The sequence below is a fragment of the Hemicordylus capensis genome, chromosome 4, assembly GCF_027244095.1.
Source record: "Hemicordylus capensis ecotype Gifberg chromosome 4, rHemCap1.1.pri, whole genome shotgun sequence".
NCBI classification, from domain to species: domain Eukaryota; kingdom Metazoa; phylum Chordata; class Lepidosauria; order Squamata; family Cordylidae; genus Hemicordylus; species Hemicordylus capensis.
The window spans coordinates 148218876-148241384 of NC_069660.1; the positions used below are offsets into that span (position 1 = coordinate 148218876).

The 22509-nt window shown below is 42.6% G+C and overlaps 1 protein-coding gene across 1 annotated transcript; it reads left to right on the plus strand.

Moving 5' to 3' along the window:
* Positions 1-11148: 11148 nt before the first annotated feature.
* On the plus strand, positions 11149-22401 carry PTGS2 (prostaglandin-endoperoxide synthase 2). The gene is made up of 10 exons (XM_053246816.1): positions 11149-11321; positions 13274-13390; positions 13493-13636; positions 14269-14412; positions 15131-15312; positions 16200-16283; positions 16553-16799; positions 17070-17356; positions 18643-18790; positions 19125-22401. Exons 1-10 carry the CDS (start codon positions 11270-11272, stop codon positions 19526-19528), a joined length of 1809 nt encoding a protein of 602 aa, XP_053102791.1. The 5' UTR covers positions 11149-11269; the 3' UTR covers positions 19529-22401.
* The last annotated feature ends 108 nt before the right edge of the window (positions 22402-22509 follow it).

The window sequence follows — 22509 nt, forward strand, 5'->3', positions numbered from 1 at the left end:
AAGATGTAGCTTAATAACAAGCAATAGAGAAACACAGGGCAAAGTGAGGCTTTCAAAACATGATCTCACTAAAATTGAGCACACAGCAGAGAAGCAGCAGCAAGAAGCAACAATAAGCCCATTAGTCAGAGATAAAGTTACAACCTAAAATTCTCATACACTAACCAACCTACCAATTAAATGTACTTGAATTATTTCAGCCATCTATCTAGGCATGATCCAGTCAAAGCTATGCATTCACAAGCCTAATTTATTTCCTTGGGAAACAAACAAACATGTTTGCCAGCCAAACATAAGAATTGCCTTGCTAGCGCATATCAAGAACCCATTTAGTCTAGCATACTATTTGGTATGTTGCTAGTGGCTACTCACCGAGAATCTCTCAAGCAGAGCATGAAGGAATGATAATAAGCATCTCTTGCTGCTTGTCTCCAGCACCTGGTAATCAGAAGTATACTGCCTACAGCTACAAGTACAAATATTTATATTCTACTTTTCAACAAAGGTCATAGTGGTTTACAAAGAAAAACAAGTGCTGATGAATATGAAGGTTGCAACTAGCCATAGATAACCACTCATTGACTTCAATGGGATTGGAGTGTACTTAGGTTTGCATGGTTGGACACCACTATATTTCACAAAAATGACACCATTAGTATATAGAAGGGCCCAAATTGCATTCATGCCCAAGAAAATCCAAATTGACCCCATGGTGGTAATAATCTAATTAAATAATTGATCATCTGCTGCCTTTCAGTGCAGTGGGGAGGGGGACGCACTGAAGCGCAATAAATAATCAATAATTTAGTTATTCTGGAAGACTAAAATCTCACCTGAGATGGTGTGCTTCACCATTCCTAAAGGGAGGGCCACCCTTGCATTTGTAGCTAGGTGGGGAATTTTTCAGGAGAAAATTCAATATTTTTGTTTTGGGAAATGTGTCAAATGGATAGCAGAGTGTTTACACAATAATAAGGACTAGCTGACCCAGGCGCAGAGCATCTGCACCCCAGTTCTCCCCTTCTCTCCCTCCATTTCAAGGCTCAGCCAGTTCTCCTCCTATCCCTTTAGCCAGTCTCCCTTGCCACCCTCGTTTTCCTCACAAGGAGGCCGGTGGCCCCAGTTTTGCTGCCTGCTCACCTGCTTGCAGCAGCAGTAGCGCCTCCTCCTCCTCCGTGACCTCCCTCCACGACCTCCCTCCCCCCACCAGCTCTCGTCATCCTCGCAAGGAGCCCAGCGGCCTGTTTTTGTCGGCCACTTGCAGTGGCGCCACCACCTTCTCCTTTACCTCCGCCCACCAGCTCTTGTCCTCCTTGCAAGGAGGCCAGCAGCCCCATTTTTGCCACCTGCTCAGCCATCTTTGGTGGCTCGCAATGGTGCCTCCTCCTCCGTCTCCCTCCCTCCCTCCTTGCCAGCTCTCACAACTCTCGGCAGCTGCTCACGAACCCTTGCAAGAGCTGCCATGCACATGATTAGCCACGGGTACACCTTAGAGAATTATAGAGAGAGATTATACATTTTTAGATATCGATCTGTGTTTTGTACAATCCTTCTTCATCTGGGCACAGTAGCATAACCAAAGGGATTTTTCATAACAATCCTGCCAAGTCAAAGCATTTTACCCCTGTTGCAGCATGTAATCTGGAAAGCGCCTGGGTGGAGAGAAAGGGCTAGGTGGGAATATGAAAGGTCCACACAGACCTCCCATTCCCGGGATTGCCCTGGAGCTTTCCCAGACAGCAGGCTTTACCCCACGCTTTCTGTGAGGCTTTACTGCGAGTCAGGGGCGTAACTATAATAGGGCAAGGGGAGACAGTTGTCTGGGGGCCCACTGCCTTGGGGGGGCCCTCAGAGGCAAGTCACATGACTGAGTCCCCCAGCTGCGCACCCACCCGGGCTTGCTTCAGTTGTATTCATCCTCCGAAATTGATGTGAGTGTTAAGACCTGGAGCTACCAGAACAGCATGTCTTTCTCTAGTACGATTACACGACTTGCATCGTCCACAATTCACAAAACCTTTAAAAAAATAATTTAGGATGATGTCTAGATAGATAGATATACTATGCTTTTTGTTACCACTATTAAGCCTCATTTAAGATTTCTTTACTTCATGAGCTGAGCTTCGGGGGGGGGGATTTTAAAATCTTGTCTCTGGGCCCACTCCAACCTTGCTACGCCCCTGCTGCGAGTTCAAAGTTGCCCAAAACAACCAACCAGCAAAAAGTGGATTTTTTACACCACAGATATAAATTAGGCTACACTCTAATACACAATGAAAAACCCCAATTGTGTGTTGAGTGTTCCCCAATAGCTTGCAGGGACTTTGGGGTAAATCTGGCTGGTCTCCATTCTGTGGAAGATGAGAACTAAAAGCCCTGTGTGAAAAACTTCCTGGTGAGCTGCAAACTCACACTACAAGAATAACTGAAGGGTTTTCACATGTGGCTTTATGCCTCAAGTTATCTGAAGAGCGAATCTGCTTCACAGCAGATTTCAAGCATTTTAATTCAAGGGATTAGATGGACCATTTGCATAGCCGTCAGCACCTCCATCAAGACCTTCCAGAAAGCAGAAGCCCCGGAGGTTTTTTTCCAAAAGCTGGTGAAAATAGAGGATTTTTTTTACTCCAGACATAACTCAGGCTAAGCCAGAATTCTCAGCCTCCCTTTGGAGAAAAACAAAGCCCTGTCTGTCCTGGTCCCTGATAGCCCCCAGGGAGGTCGGGTTAAATCCAGTGAAAATGTGGACTGGCACACTCCAATCAGGAGTGGATTCGGGGAGGAAGCTCTGTCTGCAGAACCTCCAGGGGGAAATAAAGCTCTGTTGAACCCAAAAGGAATCCTCTAAAGACCACACCAATGTGAGAGGGATTGTACCCTTACCCGCTCTCCAAAAGCAATACAGAAAAGTAGTTTTGTTTAACTTTGTGTGATTTAACTAAAAACAACAGAAGCGATCTCTAACAGGTGACCTATATGTACTAAAATGATCATATGAAGCAAGAACATAGGATTCCTATTCGACTTTCTTTTGGGGAATACTTTTTGCTTTCATTAGATTAGTTTTATGACAAAACGTGCAATTAGAGCCAGACTTACACCTGCATGATATTTCTCACAAAATGCTGAATAACAATGGCACACTGTAATCTGAACAAACAATAAGATACTCAAGATTAAGGCTGGCTTAAATTTCCCATACACTCACAGTGCAGAGAGGTTGGATAACTAAACTGGCAGTACAGAGGGTTTGGGAACTTTCTCTGAAACTGTCATATTCAGAGAACAGTGAACTGTCATATTCAGTACAGACACACATAACTTGCATATTGTTACCAATACTTCCCACTTCCACAATGAATGAAAAGTTCCAAGGAGGTAGTGTAACCCAGGTTCTGGCCTCCTTTGAAGGAGAGATCATTAGAGGGTTATGCTATCTTTGTAATATTTTACAAATATGAATTACAAATGTACAAGTTGAGCATTAGCGAGCAACATGTACACTCCTATAAGACTGCCAACAGATAATGGATCCCCAGAGAACATCCTGTACCACAGTGCCTTTGATGAGCTTTCAACTCCCTCTCCATTCTAATCTTGTATGTCTTACTCAGAAACTGCCCACCTTTTTCCCAAGCTCTTTTGCTCTCTCTCTCTCTCTCACATGGTAGGGAAAGATTACCCTGGCACTCAAAGAGGCCTGCCAAGACACACATTCAGCATGCCATGCTCCAACCTTGCCAGTCAACACAATTCCCTCTTCTCCCCTTGAACATAGAGTACTTCAGTTTCCCCCATGCCAATTTGTACAGCCACCGTAATCTTCTTCCTCTACCTCCTGCTGATGCTGATCTCCATTCCACTCTCGCCCCCCACTGATTTCCCATCCCAGTCTCCGACCTCGCCACCTCCCTTTAGCTAACAGCAGCAACACCTTTCCTCCTCCCTCTTCCCCTACCTTATTTTTATTTATTTATTTAATAGATTTATATGCCACTCACTACCAAAGTCTCTAGGCAGTTTACAGCATAAAGCAAAGCCAGAATAAAACAAACCAAGAATTTAACATTTAAAACATAAAACCAGATTAAAATATCCAGGAAAAAACCAACTAACTCAAAAGCTTGGCTGAAGAGATGTGTCTTAAGTTGTTTCCTAAAACAACAGGGATGGAGCAGCTCTAATCTCAGCAGGAAATGCATTCCACAGTCCTGTGTAGGGCTGCCAACTGTCCCACACTGTGTGGGACGTCCCGATTTCCTGAGGGGAAATGCTCATCCTGTTCGGAACTCAATTTCTCCCACTTTTTGACACTAAGAAAAGAGGGGAGGGGGAAAAAATCTATCTATCTAGATATAGATATATTACTTTTGGAGCTGCCACTCAGTGGCGGCAGAGCGGGATGGTGGCGAGAGCAAGAGCGCTCCCTCCCACCTCCCAAAAGATGTAAATGGCCCACGCTGCTCTAAGGCAGGGATGGTTCGACGTCTTCTCTCAGACTCCGTCCCTCCCTCTCTCCGTCAGTACACTGAATTTGCTCATGGCAAGCAGGCAGGCAAGCATATTACTGCACTGGCAGGTGCTTTCTGCTTAAAGTTTAAGTTGTTAAGCTGCAGCGTGCTGCGCCCCATCCCAGCAAGCTCTGCCCCAGAGCAGCAATGGCCATTTACATCATTTGGGAGGCGGGAGGGAGCACTCTCGCTGCTGTCCTGCTCCGCCACTGCTGAAAAAGTAGAAGTTTAAAAAAACCACCCAAAACAGACCAGCCCTGCCCCAGGTGGCCACAACCCCAGCCCTCCATGTCCTTATTCCAGCCAACCCAATGTTGGCAACCCTAGACCTGGGGCAACTACAGAGAAGGCACACATTTGAGTCGCCACCAGACGAACTGGCGGCATCCTCAGACGAACGTCCCCTGAAGATCTTAATAGGTGGCAGGGTTCATAGTGAAGGTGTTCTCTTAAGTGCCGTGGGTGCAAGCCCTATTTCTTATGAAAAGATGAGGGCAGGACACCGATTGGCAGGAAGTGTGTGCCCCACACCTCACCACACCTCAGCCATGACTCAGTAACATGTCTGAAAACTGTTAACATCCATTAATGAAAAAACCAATTAGCTGTGTCTGTTTATTTCAGTAGGAGCTAATTTAATTTATTTAGCACATTTTTCTACTACCCCATACAGAAGTCCCTGAGCAGTTCACAATCTAAAAAAGCAAACATTAAAACATTAACACGATTAAAACAGTTTAAAATACAAATGAGACTATACAACAATGGCCTCATCTTAAGTTACCCCCAGATCAGTTTTGTCTGCAGATATCCACCTTTGTGACTTTCCTCCTCCAGTTGTCATTCAGCTCTCACAAGTACTTGAAAGGCTCTTCTACCTTCTTTCACAAAGTCTCCAGGACAAACATATATAAGGTCTAAAAAAAAGGTTTTAAGGTATTTTGTATTGTACTTTCTATTTTCTATTGTAATTGTTTTGTGTTGCATGTTTTAATTGGATATTTTAGTGTTGTGTTGTTGTGAACTGCCTGGAGAACAGTTTGTTATACGTTGGCTGACAAATAAATGTATTATTAGTATTATAGTAAGCTAGCGTGGCAGTACTCCTATAAGTCTTTGACAACTCATCTAAGACTATAGTCAGGCTTCCAATATACAAAACAACATTCAGTGCAGAGGGTGATAAGTTCTCAACTACTTCCCAGGAACAGTAATTTATATCAACGGTTGGATTAATATGGCAGTTGCAATCAATCTTCCTCTCCCACAGGTCTGGGCTGATTCCTGAAATTAAAAAAACAAAAACATTTTAGTTTATCAGAAGCATAGTAGGGATGTGCACGAACCTGTTCAGAGGCCCTGGTCAGCTCGAACGTTTGGCGAGGGAGGGGGAGACTTTAAGAGTGGGGGAGGGTGCACTTACTTCTCCCCCCCACTCGCCGCCGCCGCCGCCAGCACTGGAGTTTTGTAAAATGCCTCAGGGCAGCAGCAGGGAGCTACACTGCTACTCAGAGGCATTTTACAAAACTCCAGTGCCGGCAGGGGGAGGGGTAAGTGCAGCCTCCCCCGCCCTTAAAGTCCTATCCCCCACCTCTTTGAGCCACTCCTGCCCAATTCCGTGAACATCCCTAAAGCACAGTTAAAACTCACCCCCTTTATTTAACCACACATTTCACAAGCACTCTCTGAACTCTTTCAGTTATGATCACTAGCACAAGACAGGAAGGTAATGCATATTTTACTCCTTCCTCTCAAGGATTATACATATGGCCTCTCTCTGCAAAATCCCAACTACTCATTAAGATCATCAGGAGGGGTCCATCTTTGGGTGCCACCAGTTCATCTGGTGGCAACCTGGGATCGGGCCTTCTCAGTTGTTATTCCTAGGTTGTGGAACGCACTCCCCGTGGATATGAGGGGATTATCTTCCTTGGAGGGCTTCAGGAGTAGAGATGAGCCTGAATGGGTTCAGGTAGCCACGGGCAGAGCGGGGAGTGGTTCCCTTAAAGAGGTCCTTACCTGCTCCAGTGCGGCACTCACTCTACAAAATGCTGTGTGCAGCTGTGGCATTGCACCCTGCAGCCTGCACATGGAGTTGGCACATACATGGCCATCACACATGCACAGCAGCCATGCGCATGGTCAGTATGGTATTGCTGGCCACACAAACCACCACCACATATGCACGGCAGTCATGTGCATGCCGACACACTGCACAGGCTGCAGGGCGTGGCTGCAGGAAGCTCAGCATTTTGTATAGCAAGCACCATACTCGGAAAAGCAGCAGGGTGGCACAGGAGCAGGTAAGGACCTGCTTTTTAAGGGAACCGCTCCCCACCCCACTTCCCTAAGGAGGTGCTGAACCAGTTCGTGCACATCCCTATTCAGCAGAGCCTTAAAGACCCAATTTTTAAGCCTGGCTTTTAATGATATCTAGTTTTAATTTTAATCTGGTTCAAATGAGTTTTTTTAAAAAATAATAATTGTTTCATTATGTGTTTTTGAAACACCTTGAGCCTCTTTAGGAAGGGGCAGTATATATATTGAATGAATGAAAAAAAAATCACTTGAACATCTTCCTTACAATCACTATTCACTCCTCTTCGAGGAGTGCTTAAGCCTTTAGTATTAAGATTTTGCCCTCTAGTTCAACTACATTATAAAAACTCTTGCCAAAAACTAGCCAGCATATTTGTCCTCAAACTACAGCACCATCCCTACCAAGGTGTGACATTCATTTGTATTTACTAACACTTCCATAGTTACCTAAGGAGCATTCTAACTTAATGTCATCCAAATTTGGCAAAAGCCCATTTAGTCTAGCAGTACTTTCTGCAACCCGACTATAAAATCTAGAGTTCCATTCTGATGAATCATAAACAGTTAAATTGAGCATTCCATTACAACTAATACAACTGTCATGGAAATCCTCCATTCCGTGCTGCCACTTGTTCAGCTGCCAATTTTTGTTTTACTTATGCAACCCCCAACCTCCCAATTTCCCCCCCTTCTAATTGAAAGTTATACTGAACTCCATCACCCACAGCAGGGGAGCAGGCTCAGTCCAAGCTGGCCAATATGTATCCACTTCATGATTTATTTTTACCACTCAGAAATACTACTGTATTATCAGTGAATCAAACAGTAGACATCAACCTTTCAACAAGCAGCTGCAGTTCTCAGATAATTCTGCCAGAAGATTCATGAGTTATAACAGTACCCAGATTAGTGTACATGACAGTCTAAGATAGCAAGATATAGTTCTGGATCATGGGTCTATAGTTCTTTCCTCTCCTGTTCGTTATTCGCACATGGCTTCATGCTGCGGGGTAAATGTTGAGCGAAGCCACTTCGAAGTACACTTGCGTCATTGAGGGAAGCAACCCCTCTCCTCTGCTCACAGGTTTGCTTTTAATGCAAGTTCACATGTCTTCTGTCATGTTTACCTTCTAGCCAATGGTGGGGGGTGGGGTTGAGGGAGAGAGTCCTTATCATGCTACTGATTCTACATCAGTGCCTCTCCCTGTTTAGCCCAGCGTTTTCAGAAAAAGTAGCTTAAAACCAGCATTTTCAAAACCTGGAAATACCTCGAGATAAGCTAGAATTCACAAGACAGAGCCCAACTTGGACCCACTCCACACACAAAGATCTCGAAGGGACCTAGGGGTAAGTTTGGCTGGTGTGTGAATGCACACATTCTCTCTCAAAGGAGGTTTGGAGAAGAAGCCCTGTGTGTAACGCCTCCTGCATTTCTGAAACCACAAAATACGGGGCTTATTGAACAGGCATCAGATCACTCTGGAATGCTGATCTCCAAGGAGAAGTCTTTCCTTTCTGGCTAGTATAGCCTGTCCCTTGTAAGTGGAGTTTTAGCCTACTTCCTAAAGGGAAAGGGGCTTATGATGGCAACAGGGGTGTGTGTGTGTGTGATCCAATAGAAATCAAATTCACAGCACATAGATGAGGGACTTGGGGGGCCTCAATCGGTATTTATTGCCAAGCTACCATGTGTATGAGATGGCAGCCATACCCCTTCCCAACCCAAGTACTGACAGTCAGATATAAACCAAGTTCACAGCATATGGAAGGGGGTCCTAGGTAAGAGGCACCAGGTTGAATGAAGCAGAAAGTAGGCTCTGTTAGTTCTATTTCGTGCTACTTTGGGCTTTTTTATTGTATAATACATTCTAAACATATAAACAGTCCCCCCAAATTATAGTTACATTCTTTTACATAGATCACAACACAATTGTTTCTCACATAAATCATTATAACCATCACCTGGCCTCCAACCCTGACAACTCTTCATTATTATTATTATTATTATTACATTTTGTTTTGTTTTTATTTTGGTTTTATTGTATCTGTTTCAAACCATACACCATCCCAAGAGTCTTTGTCACTTATAAAAATAACCCTTCCCAACTGGTCAAAAACACCTATTTAAGGCTGTGGCTCTCTTATATTTAGCAGGGGGCAGAACAATTGTCCCTATTCATCTCAGCACCGTATCCTCCAGTGGCCATTACTGGTGTCTGCTTTGTGTTTCATTTTAGAGGAGTCGTTTGGGCATAGGGAGCCATCCTATTATTATTGGTTTTTCTCAAAACCACTTTAAGAACATTGCTCTTGAAAAACAGTGTTTTATACTGGTATGGTAGTGCCAGTATAGTAAATAATAGTAAGTGTACTAAATAAAAACCAAGAGTCGCATATTACTATTAAGTATCAGCCACCTCTAAATATTAACACTATCCTTCAAAAATGAATCTGGGGATTGTAATTATTGAAATCTGAGACCAAAGCTCTCCTACTTAAAAGAAACAGAAAAAGGAAAGGCTTGTTGGACAGGCCTTAGTCCAACCTTGCCTGCCACTCTGCAGGGGAAATCTTTCCTTCAATCCTTAGATAGTATCGCAGTCACTCAGAGCAAGAGAAAGTCTCCCTTTTCAAATTGTGCCTCCCTTTTTGTACCCCCCACTTTACATGGCAACCCCATATAAATGTATGAATTAGCCTGCTCCCTAAGGCTATGATCCTAGGTGCACTCTCTAGGTGCCGAGTTAGGGTTGCTGAATCTATTCCTGGATTTGCTCCCTGACTGCCAGACTAAACTAGTCATGAGTAGTCCCATTGAAATTAATGGAACAAGCTAAATTAGCTTAGCTAATAATCATGACTAGCTTGTTTTATTAATTTCAGCGGGACTACTCATGACTAGTTTAGTCCGCCAGTCAGCCTTGGTTTCCGATCCCCACTCCACCTTCATATTTTTCACACCACCAAGCCCTTGCAATCTTCAGGATCGCTCCCAACAGTTAATTCCTGGGAGACTCCCGGCCAACCATGGAATCATGGAGAGCTGGCAGCCCTAAAGAGCAGGACTTACTTCCGAGTAAACACACATGCGCTCGGACTTAGGGGTGTGTCTGAACCAGTCTGGAGGCCATTCTAAAGGCCTCCGAACTTCCAGACCGGTTCGGACTTGGCCGGTCCGGGTCCAGGTGGGGGGTCTTCCTTTAAGGGCGGGAGGGCTTGCTTACCCCTCCCGCCTCTTTGTCCCCTCCAGCGCCCGTATTCTATAGTATAATTGGGGTGCTGGAAACCAGCCGCCTCCGCCACCCCCCCCCCACGCAAGCGGATTAGGGGCAAAGAAAAGCTGCTGCCGCCCCCCCACCCTCCCACCCACCCGGGTAGACCGGGCCTCCGACGAACGTTCTATTAGTTAAGGAGTTCTATCGCGCGCGCGCCCAAGGCCCCAGTTGGGCCGGAGACTTTGGCAAGAGAGGAGCTCTGCTTGAGCTCCTCTCTATTTTTCGGGAAATGTGGTGAGCACTCGGGGGGGGGGGCGGGGGGCGGCGGGTGGGTGGGAGGGAGGGCGGGGGGGGGGCGGCAGCAGCTTTTCTTTGCCCCTAATCCGCTCGTGCGGGGGGGCGGCTGGGACGGCTGGTTTCCAGCACCCCAATTATACTATAGAATACGGGCGCTGGACGGGGCAAAGAGGCGGGAGAGGTAAGCAAGCCCTCCCCGCCCTAAAAGGAAGGCCCCCTTTCAGTGCTGGTCCGGACTGCTCCGGACCATGCACATCCCTACTCGGACTGTCTGTAAGAGAGTAAACTAATGCACTGGATTCTAGAGCTTTCCCTGCGGTCCCGCGCAGTGAGCTTCTGCTATAATCTTCTTCCCGTTGGCGGCTTCTTTGCGCTTTCTTTGCGCGGACGTGTGAACGGGAAGCAAACCAAACAGAGCAGAAATAGCGGTGCCAGGATTGCCTGTGGACCTCCCTTAAAACTGACGAGCAGGCAAAGAAAGCAGCACCTATGTAGCCCTATACCCCGATCCTCCATAGGCTAAGGTGTTTAGGATTCCCAACGCCATTAGCGTAACGGGCTGCTAATTAATCAGGGAAAGAATTACCATTTATGGCTTTCCGAGTGTTCTGAAGAACCTCACCTACATCATCTCAGTACAGTGAAATCAAAGTGAAGCAGCACGTTTGTCTAAACAACCCGCAGTTTGGGGCGGGGGGCAGTCAGTGTGGGTGTAACATTCACGGAAAGATTGGTCCCGTTCGTATTGCAAGTGTCAAACTTCCGGGTAAATGAGTCATCAGGCCGGTCCTAGACGCTATTTAGCTCAGAGCATCAAGAGCAGGGGAATCAGTTCTGCGTTGCGACGCTAGCAGACACACTATTTATTACAATTTCTCACAGACCGCTTTTTATTTAAGTCTGCTGCTTTCTGCCTCAGCTTGGGAAATGATTGTACCCTGCGTCGTCCTGTTTTCTCTCTTGGCGCTCAGCCAATCAGGTTAGTGCTTGTCCTTTCTGTCCGTTCTCCTGTTATTTTTTTTTTGTCCCCCAGTTTTTGCTGTTATAAACATCTTGCAAAAGTGCACACATCGTTATGATATTCTGCTTCTTACTCTACCCTTTTATTTTTATGTTCCTTGGCTTTTTTCCTTCTTCTTCTTAAATGGATCTAAATAGTGTACAGGAGATTTTGAATATCTACAGAACTTTAAATCTTTAAGCAACCTAAGAATTGTGTCTTTCTGGAATGAGAAGCGTGTGTTTTTAAAAGCCTGCTAAAACTAAGGAATATCTGACATAAAGCCTTCCCAAAGGAGGAATTTAAGCAGTTGGGCAGGTTAGGTAGGCTGTAGCTAATGTCTTAGAATGTGTTGGAGCAAAGGAAATGCTCCTTAAGATTGAACCTTTTGGAGTTCAACCTCTTTACTTTACAAGAAAAAGGCTGGCAGCTCCTGTTCTAGCAGGTTTAGAGATCTCTCTCTGGTGCACGCACGCACACCATATGAGAGATTTTATCACTGGAGCCATGAACTGTCAGTGGCTAATGTTGGCATTGTACCCCTACTGCCTATTTTGCCCAACTTAGCCTTAATTTTTAAAGAAAAGTAGCACTGAAAGCTGCAGAGGAGTGGAAGATTTAAACCCAAAGGGAACACCAGTACTGACTTAGGTGTTGTGCATGCATTCTGACTCAAGTATAAAGAGTAATTAATGTCCAAATGTCTCTAGGTAGATCTGCTTTAGGCAGGTTAAAAGGCCATTTCTGTGAAAGAAGGAAGTGTGTTTCATACTAACAATCTAATCTAGACTAAAATGGGGCAAAAGTTTCATAGTAGCTGGAATATTTATTTATTTATTTATTCAATTTCTATTGAATAAATAGAAATTCCCAAAATGGGAAATTCCCAAAATTCCCTTCCCAAAATGGCTCAGGGTGGTTTACACAGAGAAATAACAAACAAATAAGATGGAACCCTGTCCCCGAAGGGCTCACAATCTAAAAAGAAACATAAAATAGACACCAGCAACAGTCACTGGAGGTACTGTGCTGGTGGTGGATAGGACCAGTTACTCTCCCCCTGCTAAATAAAGAGAATCACCACGTTAAAAGGTGCCTCTTTGCCAAGTTAGCTTTTGATCTTAAAACATTAATCCCTACCAATTTATATGAACATAATAATCTTTGAGGAAGAAGAATGTAAACTCTTTCCATTGTATTTGAGTGTATATGTTCTAAAATACAGCCATAAACAATTTATTTATTTATTTTAGCCATATGGGGTGGGGGTGAGGGTGGGAATCTCTAGTCTTCAGTTTTGAGAGAGGATATAAATGTTGCATACCATCCTGGGACATCAACATGATAACATCAAAGATTAAAAGTTGCTGAAATTAAATATGAACTTTTGTAAGACTGCACAATTGGTTTTGGACTGAAGCTGTATTACATTTCAGAGATGTGTATTTATCCATCTTTGTTCTTGTAAGTAAGAGATTTCTACTAACATGACAAAATTGAGGGAATACACCCTCCAAAAAAAGGAGCTATTATGCAGAGATCAAAATATCATTTCACTGGCCAACAACCAGACTAATGCACTGCCAGAAAAGTGGTTTTTGTTGTACAAAGTGGGAGAAGTTATTTCCCCCACACACACTGATTCTCCCTGCTTCTCCCTGCAGCTGATCAAGATTCCTGCAAATATGTCACTAAGTGTTTAATAAACCTAATATTAGTTTGAATGTTGGCTATTGAAATTCATGGGAGTAACTTGATTAGAATTTGCTTGGAAGAGAAACAATGAGGTGAATGTGATCTGATAATGTCTCTCACTTAGAATCAAATAGCAATTACAGTAATCTACAGGAAACGTTTTACGTTGGTAGAACAAATGGCCCATACAACAGACTTAATTTCACTTAAAATATCTCCTTCAATTCCTTTTTCAGCCAATCCTTGCTGTTCAAATCCATGCCAAAACAGAGGAGTGTGTGTGACAAAAGGGTTTGACCAATATGAATGTGACTGTACACGGACGGGATTTTATGGGGAAAACTGTACTACACGTATGTATTTTGGAAAGCTTATATTTACAAAACCATTGCATAATCTTTATTTCTAAATTTTACATGTTCCATTAAAAAAAAATTGTGCTTCTTTCCATACAGCTGAATTACTCACCTGGCTGAAAATTACATTGAAACCTGCTCCAGCTACAGTTCACTATATCCTCACCCATTTCAGAGGAGTCTGGAACATAATCAACAACATTCCATTCCTCCATAATGCCATCATGAGATACGTACTGATGTGTAAGCCTCTTAATCTTACTGGTAGATTGGCCCCAAGGTGTGGTCTAAGGGGAACATGATATAGCCACCTTGCTGAAGAAAAGCAAGTCTAGGTCTGGTCAGTGCCTGGATGGGGTGTCACCTGGGAATCCCCATGTATGCTACCTTGAGTCCCATGATGGAAGAAAGGTTGGATATACATGTTGGGAGGGACTATGCTGACTGGAGTGGGTAATGGCCCTGCATCAATTGCTAATCTGAATTGCTGCATTGATGCATCTTCCCCTGGAAGAATAGAAGATTAGGCCTGGGGGCATCTTAAGGATGTGACTGCAAGACCTTTCACCATAGGACTGGTTCATTTGATATATACTTAATCAGTTTCCAAGTGGGTTTTTTTTTTTTTAATTTTTTTAAGGAGGATGTTCTGGAGCAAGTCATCTTTCTATAACTCTCGACACTGGACTACATGTTGAGTCTTAACAGAGAAGATTTGTCACTGTAGTGTTTAGATTGTCTTAAATCATTCTGTTTATTCTATTCTATTCCGCCTGACATATGCATCCTTAGGTGGTATACATAAGTTTAAAAATAAGATGTCTTAAGCATGAACCATCTTAAAGTCCTTCTAATCTCAACCTCTCTCTCTCTAGCAAGGTCCCACTTAATTGAGAGTCCACCGACATATAATGGTCATTATGGTTACAAAAGCTGGGAAGCTTATTCCAATCTTTCCTACTACACCAGAACGCTCCCACCAGTTCCACATGACTGCCCAACCCCCATGGGTGTGAAAGGTAAGGGGAGAAAGTATATGTGATTTTGCAGCTAGAAGGAGGGAAGAGAATATTAATCTCATTCAAAATGGAATATAGTAGCATTAATATGACCTATGTTATGGCTCAAATCAGTTTAGAGATGACAATGCAATGCCCACTTCTTGAAGTAAACTGATGGTACTACTCCACCAGTAAAATATAATGCTCATCTACCCTTGGGACTGCTGTGCAAGTATCTTTGCAATTCTTGAAGTACATAATGTATTGATTGTGTATGGAGGTACTATGCACTATGTATTAAAGAATTCCAGTTTTAACTTTTATTGATAAATGTTTGGAAATTTGAAGGAGAAACTAAAAATGTTGAGTGTTGCTTGCAGCCGAAGTTGTTCCAGTGAAACAGATTTGCCTTAGTTTATCAAAGAAACAGGAAAAGGCAGACTTACAGAATTGTATCTAGTAGATGGCAATCCTGTCAGCACAATCTGTATATTAGCAATCAAGTTAGCTGTAACTATTAAACCAACAGATGAGAGCGTATTTACACTGACTAATTATAAGGGAGCCATCAACATTACACTGACTAATTGCAGTCTTCAGGGGAGCTATCTATGCTACATTTGTTTTTCATATTAAACATTTTGCAGAGTAAACTTATTGTAAAAAGAAATGCTATAGCAGTTCATTTCTACCTTATCTGAGTGTCGGAACATAAACAATTGTTTTTCCATTCTAGGCAAGAAGGAGCTTCCAGATTCAAATATAATTGTGGAGAAATTTCTGCTAAGGAGAAAATTTATTCCTGATCCTCAAGGCACAAATGTTATGTTCACATTCTTCGCCCAGCATTTCACGCATCAGTTCTTCAAGACAGATCACCACAAAGGACCAGCTTTCACAAAAGGACTTGGCCATGGGGTAAGACTGAACTAGGACTTGAACTGATTAGTTTGAACAAACAAATGCTATCCTCTTCTGTAGCAAGAGGATCTTGTTTATCTTGTTGTGTATGAGAGAGTTTGGTAAATATTGTGATATTGCACAGAGTCTTTCTGAAATAACCTTAGAACCTGATCCCCTAATCTTTAGAGCCACTTCTCACCTAGGGGTGTGTCTGTGTCTTCATCAGGTCAGTCTGAAAATGAAGGATTGAATTGCTACCTATCTAATCTTTCCAGTGCATTTTTTTTCTAACTAGTTTATAACACATCTCCTAAGTCAGGGTGGGGGATTTCATAGCACTGTAATATTGGTTATTAGCAAAGGCTCCAGCTTTGACATAATCTTTTTGTGTCAGTGGTGGTATTTGCCAACATCTTGGGCATGAAAAAGTTTGTGACCTAAGTAGAAAAGGATTTGTTTCTCAGCAATGTGCATTTTAGAATGTGAATGTGAAGATGCATCTCTTTAATGCTGCTACCTATCTAAAATCTTGAGCATGCAATCGGCTTAAGATACTTTAACTTATACTAGATTGTGCTCAAATGACACCCTTGGAAGATAGTGGGATATTAAAGTCTCATTGATTCTAATGAATGGAGGAGCCTCTCCCTTCCATTATAAGTTTCCACCATTGTATTATATGTTTCTTTGAAGCATTGGAGGGAGAAGATTAATTTCAATGGAACTTACAATATGCACAATTTTCTCTAAGTGTCATCCAGGATATCTAGAAGCATTCTGTATATTGAGAGCTAACTGTAAACCTACTGTGTGAGATTTTAACAACCAATTACATTGAGCTTATTTTAACTAGGTACTATATTGGATATGACTTCAGTTTAATGTAGCTATTGTTTAAACAGGTTGATCTGAGCCACATCTATGGAGAAACTTTGGACAGACAGCTGAAGCTGAGACTGCTTAAGGATGGAAAGCTGAAATATCAGGTTGGTTTAGGCTTGCCTTGAAATTCTTGTACTGTGTTTACCTTTTACCTAGCACACCTGAGAAGGTATACTTGAGTATTAGCTGCCAGATACAGAGAAAGCCCTGGGCAGAGGCTATTTTGCTGCTGCGTTGTGTAACAGCACCTATTTCAGTCAAAAAGCATACTTAACTGTGCATTAGATAGTGGTCTTGGGCTGAATTCAGTCTTGTATAACTTTGGCTGTACCACAACCTGTAACCCTAACCTTGTTTTCTTTTTTAATTGCAGATGATTGATGGAGAGATGTATCCACCCACTGTGAAAGAGACTCAGGCAGAAATGATGTATCCACCCCATGTCCCTGAACACCTGAAATTTTCTGTAGGGCAGGAGGTCTTTGGTTTGGTTCCAGGACTGATGATGTATGCTACATTATGGCTCCGGGAACACAACCGAGTGTGTAATATTCTTAAGGCAGAGCATCCAGAATGGGACGATGAGCAGCTGTTCCAAACTGCTAGGCTGATCTTGATAGGTAATTCTGACCACAGTTATTTTAACACATAATTGGTTTATGGGACTTGCTGCCACAATATCTGGCTATAGCCACCAGTTTAGATAACTTCTAAGCTTCCCAGAGACATCGGATGGAAATTAAATGCTAGGAAAGTGGGATCCTTCGTTTGATCTAGCAGATACTGTGGTTTAAGTGATGGCATAGAAACTCACAGGTGATGAGTTTTAGTATTTGTATTGTCTAGGAAGTAAAACTGAGACTGTTCTTTTCCTTTTTTTAAACAAATAGGAGAGACCATCAAAATTGTGATTGAAGACTACGTGCAGCATTTGAGTGGCTACCACTTCAAGCTGAAGTTTGACCCAGAACTACTCTTCAGCCAACGATTCCAGTATCAGAACAGAATAGCAGCTGAATTCAACACCCTCTACCACTGGCACCCACTTCTGCCTGACACCTTTCAGATTCAGGACCAAGAGTATACTTTCCAGCAGTTCATCTACAACAACTCTATTGTGTTGGAACACGGCCTTTCCCATATGGTGAAATCTTTTTCCAAGCAAAGGGCTGGAAGGGTAAGCATTCTCTGTCTGTGTTCTGGCTTGCTGGAAACTTGTATAACCCCTTCTGGTGGTAGGGCATCGCTTTCATCCTCAAGTCACTGATCAGAGAAAGGTACTGTGAGACTCTAGGAACAGCTCAGCACAACCTGTAGAAGCTCCATGTATTGATAGGAATGTGCTCTTGCCATTTACTCCTAACAAAGCGGAGTGTGGTCAGTGCTTTAATGCCATTTGTTTCCAAAGGGACCCTGGTGCTGATGTCCCCCATTTTTATGCAATAAATGCACAGTTGTTGATATTTATATACTGGTGAAAATGAGACTTTCATCACAGACATGATGAGCCTGTTTCCATATCACTCTAGGCAGAAGCTCGGATGAATGCTTCTCGATAAATAATGTTTGGGAAAGAAAAATTTTAGTCTAGTCTTCCCCCCGCCCCCCGGGCAAGCTATCTTTCTACCTGGAACCCAGACTCTCTTCTGCGAGAACAAGGCCTCTGATTTGTAACAGTCCCAAGTCACCAAGCTGCCCAAAATATAGGCAATCTTGTGTTCTGTACCAGAAATAGGCTACCTTTCCATTCTGTCAAGTGAAGAGAGCTGTGAACCTTCAAAAGCTTCCATTCCTACCAAAAATTAACTAAAACGTTTTGAGGCTATTCTCACAATGGGGGAAAACCAGGCTAAAGAAGCCCAGCCCGGTTTTTCCCCATCGTGAGAACCAGCGAGCTTGTGGGCAAGCCTGGTGATTCCCTGGTGGCTAGCCCTCTAAAGTAGCCCTCCCCTTAGCCCAAGTTAGCAGAGCGAGCACTCCACTAACCTGGATTTCCTGATTGTGTGCCACCATGGCGCAGCTCCACGCCATGGCAACACATGAGGAGACTCCTGCCGGGAGTCTGCAAGCAGCCGCCCAGGTTCAGAGGTCTCTCCAGGATGGCCTTGAGTGCTCGCGTGGGGCATCCTGGAATTTCTGAGGGCTGCATGACAACCGATCACTGCCGCCCCTGTCAGCTCCGTGACGGAGGCAGTAGTCGTGTGGTCAGCCGATCCGGCCTACCATCTACGAGTGGCTGCTCATCTGCAGAGAGTGGCGGCTCATCTGCAGAGGTTCTGCTCCCCACAGAACCTCCTCCGGAGCTTCACATCGGTCATGTGAAGCACTTCATTATCTGTCTTGTTCTTTGTTGCCAAGGCAGCAAGAACTGTATTGTTAAACCTGTGCTGATGTATACAGCATTAAAGCTGAAAAGAGTTCCATTTGGTTCCTAATATTACACCATTTCTTATTTAAAAATAGGTTGCTGGTGGTAGAAATGTTCCTGCTGCAGTGCTGAAAGTAGCTAAAGCCTCCATTGATCAAAGCCGGGAGATGAGATACCAGTCCTTGAATGATTACCGGAAGCACTTCCTGTTGAAACCATTTAAGTCATTTGAAGAACTTACAGGTAAGACATATTCCTTCTACTTTTCAAGGAGCCACCTTCCCTTTTCCCAGGCAGGGTTGTATAGCTCAGAGGTAGAATGTGGAAGGTTCTAGGTTCAGTTCTTGGCATTAGCAAGTCTAGGCAAGCCCTTGGGGAACCACTGCTAGTTGGTCTACAACAAAGGGTTAGGTGCACCAGAGGTCAGACTCCATAAAATGCAGCTCTTTTTCTTCCCATAATTTAACGGGAGAAATGACTACTGAGCATGAAACTGGGATAGTAAGACCAAGGAACACTTTGCAACTACTGGAGGTTTCACAGTTACTGCTACTGTATTTTATCTGTCTTACTTCAGGAGAAAAAGAAATGGCTGCAGAACTTGAAGAACTCTATGGAGATATTGATGCTATGGAGCTATACCCAGCCCTTCTAGTTGAAAAGCCACGTCCTGGTGCCATCTTTGGTGAGACCATGATAGAACTAGGGGCACCATTTTCCCTGAAAGGCCTCATGGGAAATGCTATCTGCTCACCTGAATACTGGAAGCCAAGCACTTTTGGAGGACAAGTAGGCTTTGACATAGTTAACACGGCCTCCATCCAAAGCCTCATCTGCAACAACGTGAAGGGTTGTCCTTTTACAGCTTTCCATGTCATAAACCGAGAAACAGCTGCAACAATTAACATCAGCACCTCCAACACAGCAATAGAAGAGATCAACCCTGCTGTTTTGCTGAAAGAGCGATCTGCTGAACTGTAGCTGCTTGCATATTTTGTTTGTTTATTTATTCTATCTAAGTTATTTATTTATTTATTATATATATATATATTTAAGACAAAGACACCATTGGTTTTTTCCCCTTTCCCCTGCATCTTGGGGATCTAGCCTGGGATGCCTGGCTTAAAGGGAGTTTTGCTTTACAATTTGCAGGACTGGATCCCTTGGGTTTTAATCATATCTTCTGTACCAGAAAGATGTATTCCAAAATGGATAAAGACATCCGATTGCTGCTTTAAAACTTGATAGTAAACAATTGAGGTTTTTAAAACTTGACAAGAAGCATCCTAACAGTATAGAACCAGGTTATGTAACGCTTCCTTCAGAAGAAATCTGTACTCCTAAAACAAAGTCCCTTTTTTGAAGAAATATTCATATGGTAGAATGCCAGTGAAAATATGGGTGAAGAAATAATTATGGTCTAGCCAAAGCAGAATTTAGAATTTAGGGTTTTTTTTTGTTAAGCCCTTTTGACTTTTCACTTGCAAGTCTTAAGATGCTTTCCTTTTGAAATCTGGTTGTAAGTACTTGGGATATATTGGGCCCAAGAAATGGAATAATATTAATGTTAGTTCCGTTCAATCTGTGTGAATGGGAATACTGGGGAAATGAAAAACTAATCTCGCTACCTCTCCTTTGTTGCACAACAGTTAAAAAAAGGCTGCCCTTAAAAAAAAAAAAATGATGTCACTTCATGTGTGATTTGAGGATCTGCATCTCCCTTTAGGTGAGATGCAAGTTCTAGAGATGCTATATGCAACTGTCATTGAATTAATTATTTTGAAAATCTATAACTATAAAAAAAGAGTAATGCAGCACTTCGTACATTTCAGTTGTAATATACTCCTCCTCCCTCATGTTGTAGTTAGAATTTAGATAGAAGTTTCTCTATGGGATCTATAACTTGAAAAATTCTTGCACTGTATACTGTGTATATATAAATCTATAGCTCAATGAAAGTGAAGAGCAATATGGCACTGAATAAAGTACACTACTACAGTCTCTTTAGATTTAGTTGGTGCTCATATTTTGGTCATTGCAAAGTTTCTCTGAAAGCCAAAGAGTTAAATGAAAACTCTTGATGGTTTTACCCACATCTCCTTGGTAGATAGGTGTGGGTAAAACATACTGACTGACCTCCAGACTGTTGTTCAATAATACTTCTCAGGAATTACTCTAAAGGACTAATTTCAGTATATCTACTTGGGAGTAATTTAGTTTGATGTCAGCAACTATCCTCCAGGACATCCTGTTGGAGCTCTTGCAGAATCCATATTCATGTTCATGGGTTTGCACAGCAGAACTTTTAGATGGATTTTTTCCAAGACTATAAAACTGGGGCATTTCCCTCTTTATTTTATCTGGATCATTTTTAAATAAGAAAATCCTGAAGTAATTGCAAAAGCCATTAATCTAAAGTTTCATATGTATAAAAGTGAATCTGTACTCTCCAGGATATCAATCACCATTTTCCTATTGCTAATTTGAAAATTTACAACTTAGAACTTTTTAAAAAGTCATCAGCAGGTAGAAAGTACGAAAACTCATACAGATCCTTCTATTGAAAATCTGAAAACATGGTAGAAACAAACATTCTGGGGTTTTTTGCTTATGTGATCACACTCTTGACACACTGTACTTTCACTTTCTGATGTAGAACTGGATCCATGCATGGAATTTATTCTTTGTATGGGAGCAAGGAGCTAAGAGACACTGTTCATTTCACTCCTAAAAAATGGGTTGTTCCAGTCTAGCACAGACAGGAAATTGACATGCCTAACTGCTCTAATGCTGGTGAATCTTTGGGCGATGAGTCAAGATCCATGTTGATTCTGATGTGACATTTTAAGCAACCTTCAGCAGCTCTGCAGTGTGTTCAGTTGGTTCTCTGATATTTTGCAAATTGAGTTTCTTCATCTATTTCCCAAATCTGCTTCCTTTCCCCCTGTGTTTCTTTTTGTTTAGAAATCTTTCCTTCCTGTTGTTGGGACAGCCCTGTTGGGCTATTAAAAAAAAAAAGAAGAAGAAGAACTTGAAATTGTGCCTTGCTTCCTGTCCTAGCCAGCTCTTCCCTTATTTCAGTTGTGGTCTTTGACCACAAACCTATGGACAGGATCACTTCTCTTTTTAAAATATTTGTGCAGGACTTTTAGTTCATAGGTGCTTAATAAATAATATTGTTACATTTTACTACTACTAATAGTACACTGTAAAGCACCTTAAGTGGCACAGTGGGGAAATGCTTGACTAACAAGCAGAAGGTTGCCGGTTCAAATCCCCGCTGGTATGTTCCCCAGACTATGGGAAACACCTATATCGAGCAGCGGAGATATAGGAAGATGCCGAAAGGCATCATCTCATACTGCACGGGAGGAGGCAATGGTAAACCCCTCCTGTATTCTACCAAAAGAAAACCACATGGCTATGTGGGCGCCAGGAATCGAAATCAACTTGACAGCACACTTTACTTTAGTGCACTGTAAAACACCAGTCTATGGACCCTTTCTCTAAATCATGTTCAACATGCCTGCCTCAAGCAGTCATTCTTGTGATACAGATTTTTTTTAAAAAAAATGGGAATATTTGTTTCACTCAACCTGCTGGTCTTGTTGGGTGCTCTTTCTGAACATATTTGTGTTTGTAATTTATGAATAATCATAATTATGTAAATATATGAATACTTATGTTTATGAAAAATTATCCAAGTTTGTGATTCCATCTGGAGAAAGTTAGACACACTTGTCCTGTTTTTATAGGATCTCTCTGGATTGTGGTCGCCTTTTATACTTTTAAAAAATATGCCATGATGTGCACAGCACTACAATTGTTTAAATAAACTATTTCAAAAGAAAGCATTTGGTGTGAACTGCATTGCACAATTTGTTTCTTGGAATTCATTGAGCAGCACTAGATTAGATGTCTCTAGAAAGAATAAAACTTGCTTATGGAGGATAAGCTAACCA